General features: G+C 52.0%; 1 protein-coding gene and 1 pseudogene across 2 annotated transcripts; one reads left to right on the top strand and one right to left on the bottom strand.

The window, feature by feature from the left end:
- Positions 1–467: 467 nt before the first annotated feature.
- On the top strand, positions 468–3,647 carry LOC125523810 (putative disease resistance protein At1g50180). 2 transcript variants are annotated; one of them, XR_007290431.1, is made up of 4 exons: positions 468–2,226; positions 2,344–2,668; positions 2,757–2,861; positions 3,285–3,647. XR_007290431.1 is itself a non-coding variant. In XM_048688880.1 (3 exons), the coding sequence occupies exons 1-3, from the start codon at positions 657–659 to the stop codon at positions 3,294–3,296; spliced, it is 2,100 nt and encodes a 699-aa protein (XP_048544837.1). In that variant the 5' UTR covers positions 468–656; the 3' UTR covers positions 3,297–3,647. The 2 variants fall into 2 exon arrangements, 1 of the variants encoding a protein (XP_048544837.1); XM_048688880.1 differs by having other exon boundaries at positions 2,344–2,861.
- Positions 3,648–5,699: 2,052 nt separating this feature from the next.
- Positions 5,700–7,890, bottom strand: LOC125519606 (annotated as a pseudogene).
- Between the last annotated feature and the right edge of the window lie 3,244 nt (positions 7,891–11,134).

The following is an 11,134-nucleotide window of genomic DNA, read 5'->3' as shown; positions in this document are numbered from 1 at the left end:
CGAATCAACAAAGAAGTAGAGACTAGTGGTTCCAACATCTTCAGGCTGACGAGCAAATCCTGCACACCATCGACCCTCGCGTCAGCAATCCAGGAACGCGAGATCAAGCGAGGAGAAGGGAGGGGAGACGAGAAGGGATGCGCCAATTATTTGCGGGCTTTGGTGTGTGCTCGAGGCCCAATCTGCGTCGCTGTCACCGTGTGTGTCACGAGACCATGAGGCCCACTACGAGAAGGCCATGGCACCCAACAGATGACACCTTGGGAAGCAAAAAGTTCATAGCACAAGCATCTGCCATGGCTGGATGCAGATGGGATCGAATGATGCTAAAACTGCGACTCAAGCAAAGGTGTGGAGGAGCTTCTTTGCTTTCCATGCATCTTACTAATACCTTGCCTTCATGTCACAGCAAAGGTAAAGAACCTCTAGCCCTCCCCGGAAGCACACCATATTCTTTCCCTTATTTACATCATCATGTATACATGAACTGAGCTGAATCTGCTCTGCTATATATACAACCAAGCTCAAAGCAACAAGAAATACAATACCAGACGCCATCAAGTCGTTCCTGGCCAGAAACACCTGCTTAATTTCTTCCACCCACTCATCTATTTTCAAGCATTCCATCTCTGAGGGCAGAGAGCCCGGAGAAACTAATGGCCGAGTCGGCCATTGGCTCCGTGCTTGGCAACGTGAGCACCCTTGCGGTGCAGGAGACGACATTCCTATGCGTCGTCAACCTTGAAGTGGGATTCTTGAAGGATGAGCTGAGGCGGCTAAAGAGCTACCTTAAATCCGCCGACGCCAAAAGGAGATCAGGAGATGAGCTTGTGGCTACCTGGGTCAGCCAGATCAGGGATGCGGCATACGAGGCCGAGAATGCCATTGAAGCGGCCGACTACATGGAGAAGAGAAACTGGCTCAAGAAGGGCTTCATGGGTGCCATCTCCAGGTATGCTCGCTTGCCAAGTGACCTGATTGCCCTTCACACAATTGGTGCTGAAATACAGCGTGTAAAAAGGAAGATCACTGAGATATTTGATAGTGCAAACCGTTTGAAAATCAATTTGGATACTAGTGATGTAGAAAAGGTTCTTATTGGGGATGAGTATCCACAAGATTATGGGACTATGCACCAAAACTTTGAAGATATTGACCTTGTTGGTTTTGGGGACGAGTACAAGGAAATAGTTGGAAAGTTAGTTGACAAAGAGAACATAACTCTTAGTGTTGTCTCCATAGTTGCCATGGGCGGGGCGGGAAAAACAACACTCGCTAGAAAAGTATACACTTCATCTAGTGTCAAACAACACTTTGAGGCAGCTTCTTGGGTCACTATATCTCAAAAATTCAAGGGCATTGATTTACTAAAGGATATTATGAAACAAATAATGGGGGGCAGAGATGAGTCAGTTGCTAAGATGAATGAGTATGAGGTGGGAAAGAAGATCCATGATTTTCTATTGCAAAAAAGATACTTGGTAGTTCTTGATGATGTGTGGGAAACCGACACATGGGATCAGATAAACAAAAGGGTTAAGGCTTTTCCAGATGCAACTAATGGTAGTAGAGTACTATTAACCACCCGGAAAGAAGATGTTGCAAATCACGTCCAAATGCCAACCTATGTCCATCATTTGAACAAGTTAGATGAAGAGAAAAGTTGGGAACTATTTAGTTGCAAAGCTTTACCATCATATAAAAGGTCTGTCATACGTGATGTGGACGAGTTTGAAAAACTTGGGAGAAAGCTTGCAAAGAAATGTGATGGACTGCCACTTGCACTTGCAGTTTTGGGGGGTTACCTGTCAAAAAATAAAAATGTACAAACATGGTCCAATATACTCTATGATTGGCCATCAACCAAGAACGGACAGATGATGCGAGACATACTGTTTCGCTGTTACAAAGACCTGCCAAATCATCATTTAAAAGCTTGTTTAATATATCTTGCTGCTTTTCCCGAGGATTATGTAATATATGTGCCACACCTTATTCAATTATGGATAGCAGAAAGCTTCATTCCACATACACCAAAGCATATACTAGAAGAAACAGCACATAATTATGTATCCGAGTTGGCTCAAAGAAGCTTGGTACAAGTTGTTGGCAGAAGTAGGGCACATGGATGGATAGAGAGAATAAGAATTCATGATATCTTACACGACTGGTGCATAGAAGAAGCAAGACAAGATGGTTTTTTTAATGCCATCGACAAAACTGCAGGTCAGGCTTTGTCTCCTGATCTCTTCCTATTAATTGATTCCATTTTCTATTTTGCTATATGTACTTATATGTGGCTAGATTCTTTCTGACATATGGTGCACTCTAAAAAAATTGCAGGCCAAGCTGGTGCATCATCATCATCTGATAACTTGATATCTTATCGTTTTAGCTTTCAAACTTTGAGTGATCGGATTTTACCTGCGGTGCCTAATGTCCGAAGTCTGCTTGGCTTTGAGCTTGAATCAGTGTCCCTTCCTAAGCTGAGATTCCTGAGAGTTCTTTGCATTGAAGATTCAACACTAAAAGATTTCTCCAGCGTAATTGGTGGGTGCATTCACCTAAGGTTGCTTAGGTTGACAGATTGTGACAGTGTGACGCTCCCTTCTTCAATTGGCAAACTTCTTTACTTGCAGACTATAGATCTCAGAGGCACAATTTTGATGTCAGTAGTACCAAACTCTCTCTGGGAGATCCCTACTCTAAGGCATATTTACCTTTTAAGTTGGAATAATTTTTCTCCTACACTTCAGTCATGCGAGAAGATGAGCAAGCTCCCCGTGGGGTTGCTGCACCTTATGACCCAGATTTCCGAAGATGACATCACACTAAATGAGCTGCGGCGGAAAGGATGCGAGGTACAGTACATACATACGTACGCAGCTTAAGTTTAATTAATTTGCCCCTTGGTCGATCTTGTTCCCCTTCCTTCCATTTTCTTTGCTATCTACTCCTTCTGTACCAAAATACTTGTAGTACTATATCTATGCATATCTGTTTGTCCACACGTTAATTAGTTCCAAATATTAAGGCGGTTGATCGAGATGCCATATCCGTTCCATCATTCAACCCTTGTAGCATGTTCACTAACAAGCCCAATCTTTATATGCTGCTGCACCGTAGCAAATCAATACTAGTATTATATGTAGATTGGATGAGTTAATGTTCGTTAGTTTCAGGATCAACTTCAATGCTTCCGTGCGTGTAACTAAGTTTTTTTTCTTCCCCGTAAAAGGAAAACCAAGTTATTTTTCTTATGACTTTTTTTATATTTTGCGCAGGTGAAGAAATAGAGAAATCCAGCGCCCTGGAATTCTCCCCTCGAATCCATCTCTCACTCCTCCGAATCCTCACGTCTCACCTTCTCCATCGACGGACTCTCTCCCCCAAATCCCCAATGGCCCCTCCCGATGCCAATCTTATCGCCACCCCGTTCTCCGATGCCGTCGCCAAGCCCTGTACGAGATGGATTTGTGGGGGTCTAGAAGAGTGCCAATTCTTTGTGTATAAAAGTGTCAGTTAATTCTTAGTGCATGTATTCTGTGGAACATGAACACCTCATCCTTCCAACCGCATGTATTCTGTGGAATATGTATTTGAACACCAATAAAAATGCTTCGTCGCCGAGGCGATGCTATGAGTAATGAGTTGCATGTATTCTGATTTGTAACCTGGCTTGGCAATCTTGTATTGTGTGTATTAGTACCTAGTCTTAGTCTAATCTTCTTCTTTTTCCTCTTTTCATGATCAATGAACAATGACTTGTCTCGATTGACATCCGTATAGCCAACTGTTAATTTGTGCTTGGAAATCACCCGTGCATGAATCAAATGTCCCGCCTTAAATTTGTCATCACATTTGGGACCCAATGGAAGCATTTGATTCAGTTCATTTGCAATTGCAAACCCCCACCAAATAACCTCCCTGGTTGCTTGGATCAGGATTGAAATCCAAACCGTTCAAAACCTTCGCTCAAGCACAACAACACACCTCCAAATATTTCTTTTCACCGTGAGAATTCTGAATACTGACTTCCAAATATGTCCATGTCCTGCAAGCATAACTGAAAAAAATTAAGCTTTGTACACTACCACTTGAAACTTTGCATAGGATCGCAGCCAGAACCACACAGACACACAGAGACAGATCATGAAAGGTGTTTGACATTGTTACTCAAGTCCCACAACATTGAAACACCAGAGTATGGGTCTTATTTGGGCGGGATCTAGGCTCCCACCCTAGCCGCCCCTCCTCCTCCCACCCCAGCCGCTCCTCTTCCCAACCCTAGCCACCCCTCCTCCTCACCCCCCTCCCTCTTCCCTTCCTCGCCGTCGCCTGAGGCAGCCGCCGGGCAAGCCCGGGGCGCCAAGGATGGTGGCGGCGGGGCCTCGGTTTCCCTGCATCTGCGTGGGGAACCCTGGATCTGGAGCGGCGGCTCCATTGGCAAGGCACGGCCGGCTAGCAGCCGTGCGCGGGCGGTGGATCTGGTGTCCCGGCCGCGCGGGAGGCAGGATCCGATGGTCATTGGCGGTTGGCGGCGGCTTCTGCGGCGGTCGGTGCGCGCGATCTGGCGCCTCCCCTCCTCCCCTGTTCGGCGTGCAGGACAGCCTAGTCGGGTTGCGCTTCCTCTTGGTCGCCATTTCTGTACAAGTGGCGCTGCTGGTGGCGGGGATCTAGTTCGGGCGAAATCCCTAGTCGGTCATGACCGGCCGCGCCGACGGCGACGCCTGAGGGCGCCGTTCCCCTCCTTGGAGGCGTCGGCATGGACTGATCTCCTCACTTCACCTTCCCCTAGGTCTCCCGGGCGAAAGCCCTAACTTTGTTGGGCGGCGGCGGCGCTCACGGCGTCGTTCCCTTCTTGAAGGCGCCACTTTGGGAACCTTGGGGTTGGGTGGCGCTTGTGGGTGGTGAGCGACGGCGGTGGTGCGGCCCTATCCTAGCATGGATTTACGTCCGTTGCTTGGAGATGGACTCGCGTAGGTGGAGGTCGTCGGCTGGCGTCGTGGTGGCGTCAATGGCGGAGGACCTGCCAAGGCTCGCGTAGGTGGAGGTCGTCGTTTGGCATCATGGTGGCATCGATGACGGAGGACCTGCCAAGGTTGTCACGTCAATCTGCTCTGAAGATGAACCAGTGGAACATGGCGGCGACGACACATGTGAGTGCGTCGGACCAGTTTGAGCCCCGTACCCGGCAGATGGCTTGGTCGGGGCCTCTGGCTTTAGATGTTAGGCTTAGGTGAGAGGTTTGGGTATGTGGCCCAGCTTGCACCCCTTCATCATTTGGATAGGAGTAGCGGCAGATGTTGTCAAGATGGCGGATTCAGACATATTGTTGTTCTACTTTGTAAGGTCCTCGAGAATAATCAATAAAATGGCCGCATGCATCTCTCAGATACAGAGGCCGGGGATCATCCTCCTTTTCCAAAAAGACACAGAGAGACAGTCACCAGTCATCAGACTATGCACAAACAAACCAACACATCTTCCGTCCACACAAATAATCACAAGAACTTCGACAGGACATGAGCCAGTCATCAAGTATGCACAAATAAACCATTCACACAGATAAATGGTTTGTGCACTGGAACCAACGAACAAGTCAACGGCAATCGGTAATCACAGTTTTGTTTTGCTTTTCTTCTCACATTTTTTACAGTTGTGCCTCCTAAAGTAAACCCACAAGCGAACCGACCAAAAGGAATGAGTAAATTGGGTCAGATGTATAATTAGTCGATGTATAATCCTGGTACATTTCAATGGATCACCAGGAACAAATATGTTGGTATTGCTGCAGAAACACCCTATGCAGACGGTGACGACGACGAGGAGTCCTCACGGCGGCCCAGCACACAGTCTTCCAGGAAGTTGGTCAGCTGAGAGGTGTAGAGCCCCGGATTGCTGCGGTAGTGGTCGACGTGAGGGGACGACACAGTGTCGCACGACCTCACCTCACACCCTGCTTTCCGTTGCCTCTCCACGAATGACGCCACTGACTTTGATGGGATAACCCGATCGGCGGAGCTGTATATGTACAGCTGAGGGCAGTTTGGTTGGTTTGAGGCCAAAACCTCCATAACACCAGACAACCTCCTGCAAGAAAATGAAAAAAAATGTTGATTAATAGCACTATGCAGTGATTTACTACATTGACAGGTTCTATGATAGTGTTATAGTATTTCAATAACTGGGTAGTTTCTTGTTATTTGTGATCAGATGTCAGCTATATCATGAGACATGGCGTGTTATAATGGATGATGGGGGGCAGATGTACTGAGACAGTCAGCTGCATGGTTTACTGCATTTGCAACAGATTCTATGACATTCTTACACTATTTCTGCAATTGGTATTTCGTTATCAAAGCTCAGTTACATCATGAGCCATGGCATTTGGCATAATATAATCGATGATGGCAGTAATACAGATGAATCATCAAACAAACAATGGACTCTTCTATGAGTCAGATGCCATGACTCACATTAAACACAAATCCATTGAAAAGACTTAGAGAATTTAGATATTGTCCACAAGGCTGAAAATGCACAGAACTCCTGCACATGTGGATGAGCTGCATACCTATTTATGGCCAGATAGTTCAGAACAACATCGAAAAACTTCTCCAATGCAGATAGTAGAACAGCCTCAATCGGTAGCTGCTGGTCTGATATATCTTTGAGACTCCACAACTAAGATGTCAGACCTCGTATTTGATACAGCTGCTTACGTTGCCACACTTTCTTTATGATAGTATATGCGAACAAAGATAGATAAAACACAACTGACGACACATTCGTTCGGCATAAACAATGAAATTTGGATGTGCAGAATTTTCAAAGAGAATATTTCTATAAGATTTTAATAAACACCTAATACCATTCACGTACGTGAGGTTGGCTACAGTTTTTACCTGAGAATCCGGGCCAGCAACATGCGTTGAATCGACTACGGAACCCTTAATTTTCTCCACCGCCGAAGGATCCTGCAGCTGCAAGTTCTCCAGTATGACGAAATAGCTACAATAGCAACAAAAAGCACAACTAAGCTTCAAATCCCAAGGTTTCAGTTAATTCTTGATGCGAGAAATTCAAATCGAGTGTGCATACCAAAGCCAGCCCGTGTTACTGAAAGTGTGAAAAACTAAGCATCCCCACACTCTTCTCAGCCTTCCCTCTGGCGTTATAGCTGACGATCTTGGACGTGGGGAGGGTGAAGGTCACACACACCATAGAACTTGAGATGCTTCTGCTTAGAGCCCAGACATCCGAGAAGAACCACCATCGTTCGGGACTTATCTGAGAAGCCACTGCACGCCCTTGTACAGTACACAACATCCAACGAGGACGAAGGAGGAGGAAGGGATCGCCGGCATCGCTGCCTCTTGCTGTGACGAGATCTTGGCAAACTTCATGTAGCACCTGCCATCCTGACTCTCAACAACCAGATTCAGCCAATGAGGAGGAGCTGATGTCTGGTATTTATTTATGCTTCCCTGCACTGGGTGTTTGCACTAGATCACTAGCAGTAGGAAAATGGTAGCAATCTGCTCGCTGCTATCTCCTGTCACTCATTTTTCTCTTCTTGTTACTTTGGACAGTCTCTTCATAGCACCTGCATCATAAACAAACACACCATAACTGCATCGTAATGAACCTCGAGAAGAGCAGGAGGGTTTCGACGAAAAACATAAAGCAGGTTTCACAATATGATGGTACCGTGTATAATCAATCAGTATGACAATTTAACTGAACTTCTTCAGCCAAACTGATCAAATACTTAAATGGCTCGGAGTTGGCCGCGAGCCACCGAGGCTCCTCGGTGCTGGCGCTGCTCTCTACGGCCGCCGGAGGTGGGGTTTCTCCGGCGGCGGGCGCGGGGCGTGGCGTCTCCATGAGAAAGAGGAGAGAGCGGAGGGGAGAGAGAAGGGATTTGTCGTGCTTGTGGGCTTCATTCTCACAGGACCACCAGGTATATATGCACACACTCGAATGCTATTTATCCACTAAAAAAATGCTATTTATCCCAAGAGCAACTATTTGAGGAGCGCTCGGTCGGGAGCCTCGCCAAGGGTCACTTGGGGTGGGCTGCAAGCACGCCACTTGGCGCGCTCTGAGCCGTCGTCACGTGTCCTACCAATTTGGTATCAGGTACCCGGGTTTCGACCATGTCTTCGCCAATTCCACCGCCGCCACCACCATCGCTGCCCGCCAACTCCTCCACCACCGCCGCTTCCGTGCCGGGCGTCACGGCCTCGCTCTCGGCGGACGCCACGGTGTCGCTCTCAGCGCCGCCCCTAACGGCACCCGGCACCACGCCGGGCCAAGGGCAGCCACCGCCCCTCGTCCAACACTCGTCGCCGCCGTCGCCTCCCCCGCAGCCGCAGCAGTTCACGCCGGAGGCAATGGCTGGCGTCCTCAACGACCTTGTCACCGCGGTTCAAGGGATCCGCCTCTACCTGGCAGGTCCGTACGGGCCGCCTCCACCACTCCATCCAGCAATGGCCGCGGGTCAGCAGGCACTCCCGTGGTTCTCGGTACCGGGGGCCATCACCGGAGGCTACCCGGCGCTTCCCGCCCCAGCGGCCGCACCGCCGCCTTGGCTGCAGTGGCCGCCGCAGATCGCGCCAGCAACCGCGCCACTCGCCACCACCACGGGGCCGCAGTGGCCCACCTGGACCGCGCCGGCCACGCCGTCCTCCGCCGCGCCATACCTTCCAGCGGCCTCGGAGCAGGGTCCTCCACCGGCCCCTCCCAGCCCTAACCTGGGCCGGTCTTCGCCGAGCGGGCTCCCAATACAGGAGGTCCGCTTTCCGCCATCCCCATCGCCACTCCCCGGCTGGCTTCACGGGCAGCCATCGGCCTACCCGGAGGCCCGTCCACCGTCCGGTTTTTCGTTGCAGCCCGACGCGTCGGGCGCCATCGGGAACTACACCGGGCCTTCCACCATGGACCGCGCGCCATCATCCGCCCTCCGCACCGCTGAGGCAGTGGGCCAGGGCGCGCCACACCAGCAGCCGCCCCGGTTCGCCAAGATCGACTTCGCCACGTACGACGGCTCCGATGACCCGCTTAACTGGCTCAACCAGTGTGACCAGTTATTTCGAGGACAGTGCACGCCCGCGTCGGAACGCACTTGGCTGGCTTCCTACCATCTCCGCGGGGCCGCCTAGACATGGTACTATGCCCTCGAACAGGGCGAGGGCGGCATGCCCCCGTGGGATCGTTTCCGAGAGCTGTGCCTTCTTCGTTTTGGGCCACCGGTACGCGGGAGCCGCTTGGCCGAGTTGGGCCGTCTGCCGTTCACCTCCACGGTGCAGGACTTCACCGATCGCTTCCAGGCCCTAGCGTGCCACGCACCCGGTGTGACGGCCTTACAGCGGGCGGAGATTTTCATCGGCGGCCTCCCCGACCACATCCGCGTGGACGTCGAGATGAAGGGGCCACAAGACCTTCAGACGGCCATGTACTATGCCCGGGCGTTCAAGCAGCGCGCCGAGGCCGTGACGCGTCCATCCGCGCCACGTGGGGGCCGACAGCTTCCCCGGCCGCCTCCGGCAGCACCGGCGTCGTCTACAGCTGCTCCGGCGCCCGTTCAGGCACCGACGCGGCCATTCAGGCGCCTCACCCAGGCGGAACAGCTGGAACGCCGGCGACTGGGCTTGTGCTTCAACTGTGATGCGCCCTATGCACCAGGTCATGTCTGTCCTCGCCTCTTCTACTTGGAGACGACCGACGAGCCTGAGGAGGAGCCACTGGAGGATGACCTCGGCGCTCCAGCCCTTGCGGAGCCCGCAGCGGCGCCCGCGCCCGCCCCGGCCACCGCCCTTGTGGTGTCCGTACACGCGCTGGCCGGCATCCGTGATGAACGGACGATGCTCTTACCGGTCATGATCCAGGGCGAGCGCCTGGTGGCCCTAGTGGACACAGGGTCCACGCATAACTTCCTGCCGGAGACCACCATGCGGTGCCTTGCATTACAGCCGACCGGTGGTGAACAGTTGCGAGTCACAGTCGCTATGGCGACCGTCTCCGCTGCCACGGGCTCGCCCACGACGTGCCCATCACTATCGGCGACGAGCACTTCACCATCACCTGCGCAGGCATCGACTTGGGCTGCTTCGACTTCATCCTCGGCGTCGACTTCTTGCGCACTCTTGGTCCTATTCTTTGGGATTTGGACGCGCTGACGATGACCTTCTGGCGGTTGGGCCGCCGCGTTCGGTGGGCCGGCATTGGGGGTGCCGCACCCACCCCTCCACTCCAGCTCGCCGCGACCACCGCCACGGCCGAGCACCCACTATTGGAGAGCCTCCTACAGCAGCATGGCGACATCTTCACCGAGCCACAGGGGCTGCCGCCCGCCCGCGCGTACGATCACCGTATACATCTTCTGCCAGGCTCTGCACCGGTGGCGGTATGGCCTTACCGCTACCCGCAGTTGCAGAAAGATGAGTTGGAGCGGCAGTGTGCGCTCATGCTCGCGGGCATCATCCGGCTATCCACTTCGCCGTTTACCGCACCGGTGCTTCTCGTTCGCAAGTCAGACGGCACATGGCGTTTCTACATCGACTACCGTGCCCTTAATGCTGTCACACTCAAGGATAAGTTCCCTATTCCGGTGGTCGGCGAGCTCTTCGATGAGCTCCACGGGGCGTGCTTCTTCACCAAACTCGACCTCCGGTCGGGGTACCACCAGGTGCGCATGCACCCTGATGACATCGCCAAGACGGCGTTGCGGACTCATCACGGCCACTTCGAGTTCTTAGTGATGCCCTTTGGCCTCACCAACGCCCCGGCAACCTTCCAGGCTCTGATGAACGACGTCCTCCAGCCCAACTTACGCCGGTTTGTGCTCGTTTTCTTTGATGGTATTCTGATCTACAGTGCATCTTGGGCAGAGCACCTACAGCACGTCGCCATCGTCTTCAACGAGCTTCGGGCGCACCATCTCCATCTTGAGCGCTCGAAGTGCTCGTTCGGGACGCCTTCGGTGGCCTACTTGGGCCACGTCATCTCGACCGACGGGGTCGCTATGGACGCCGACAAGGTGGCCGCCGTCGATGCCTGGCCGATGCCCTAGTCTCCGCGGGCTCTTCGCGGGTTTCTCGGCCTTGCTGGCTACTACCGGAAGTTCATC

This window comes from Triticum urartu, chromosome 7 (assembly GCF_003073215.2).
Source record: "Triticum urartu cultivar G1812 chromosome 7, Tu2.1, whole genome shotgun sequence".
NCBI classification, from domain to species: Eukaryota; Viridiplantae; Streptophyta; class Magnoliopsida; order Poales; family Poaceae; genus Triticum; species Triticum urartu.
The sequence above is the reverse complement of the archived record's forward strand: the minus strand, read 5'-3'. Positions and strand labels throughout refer to the sequence as shown.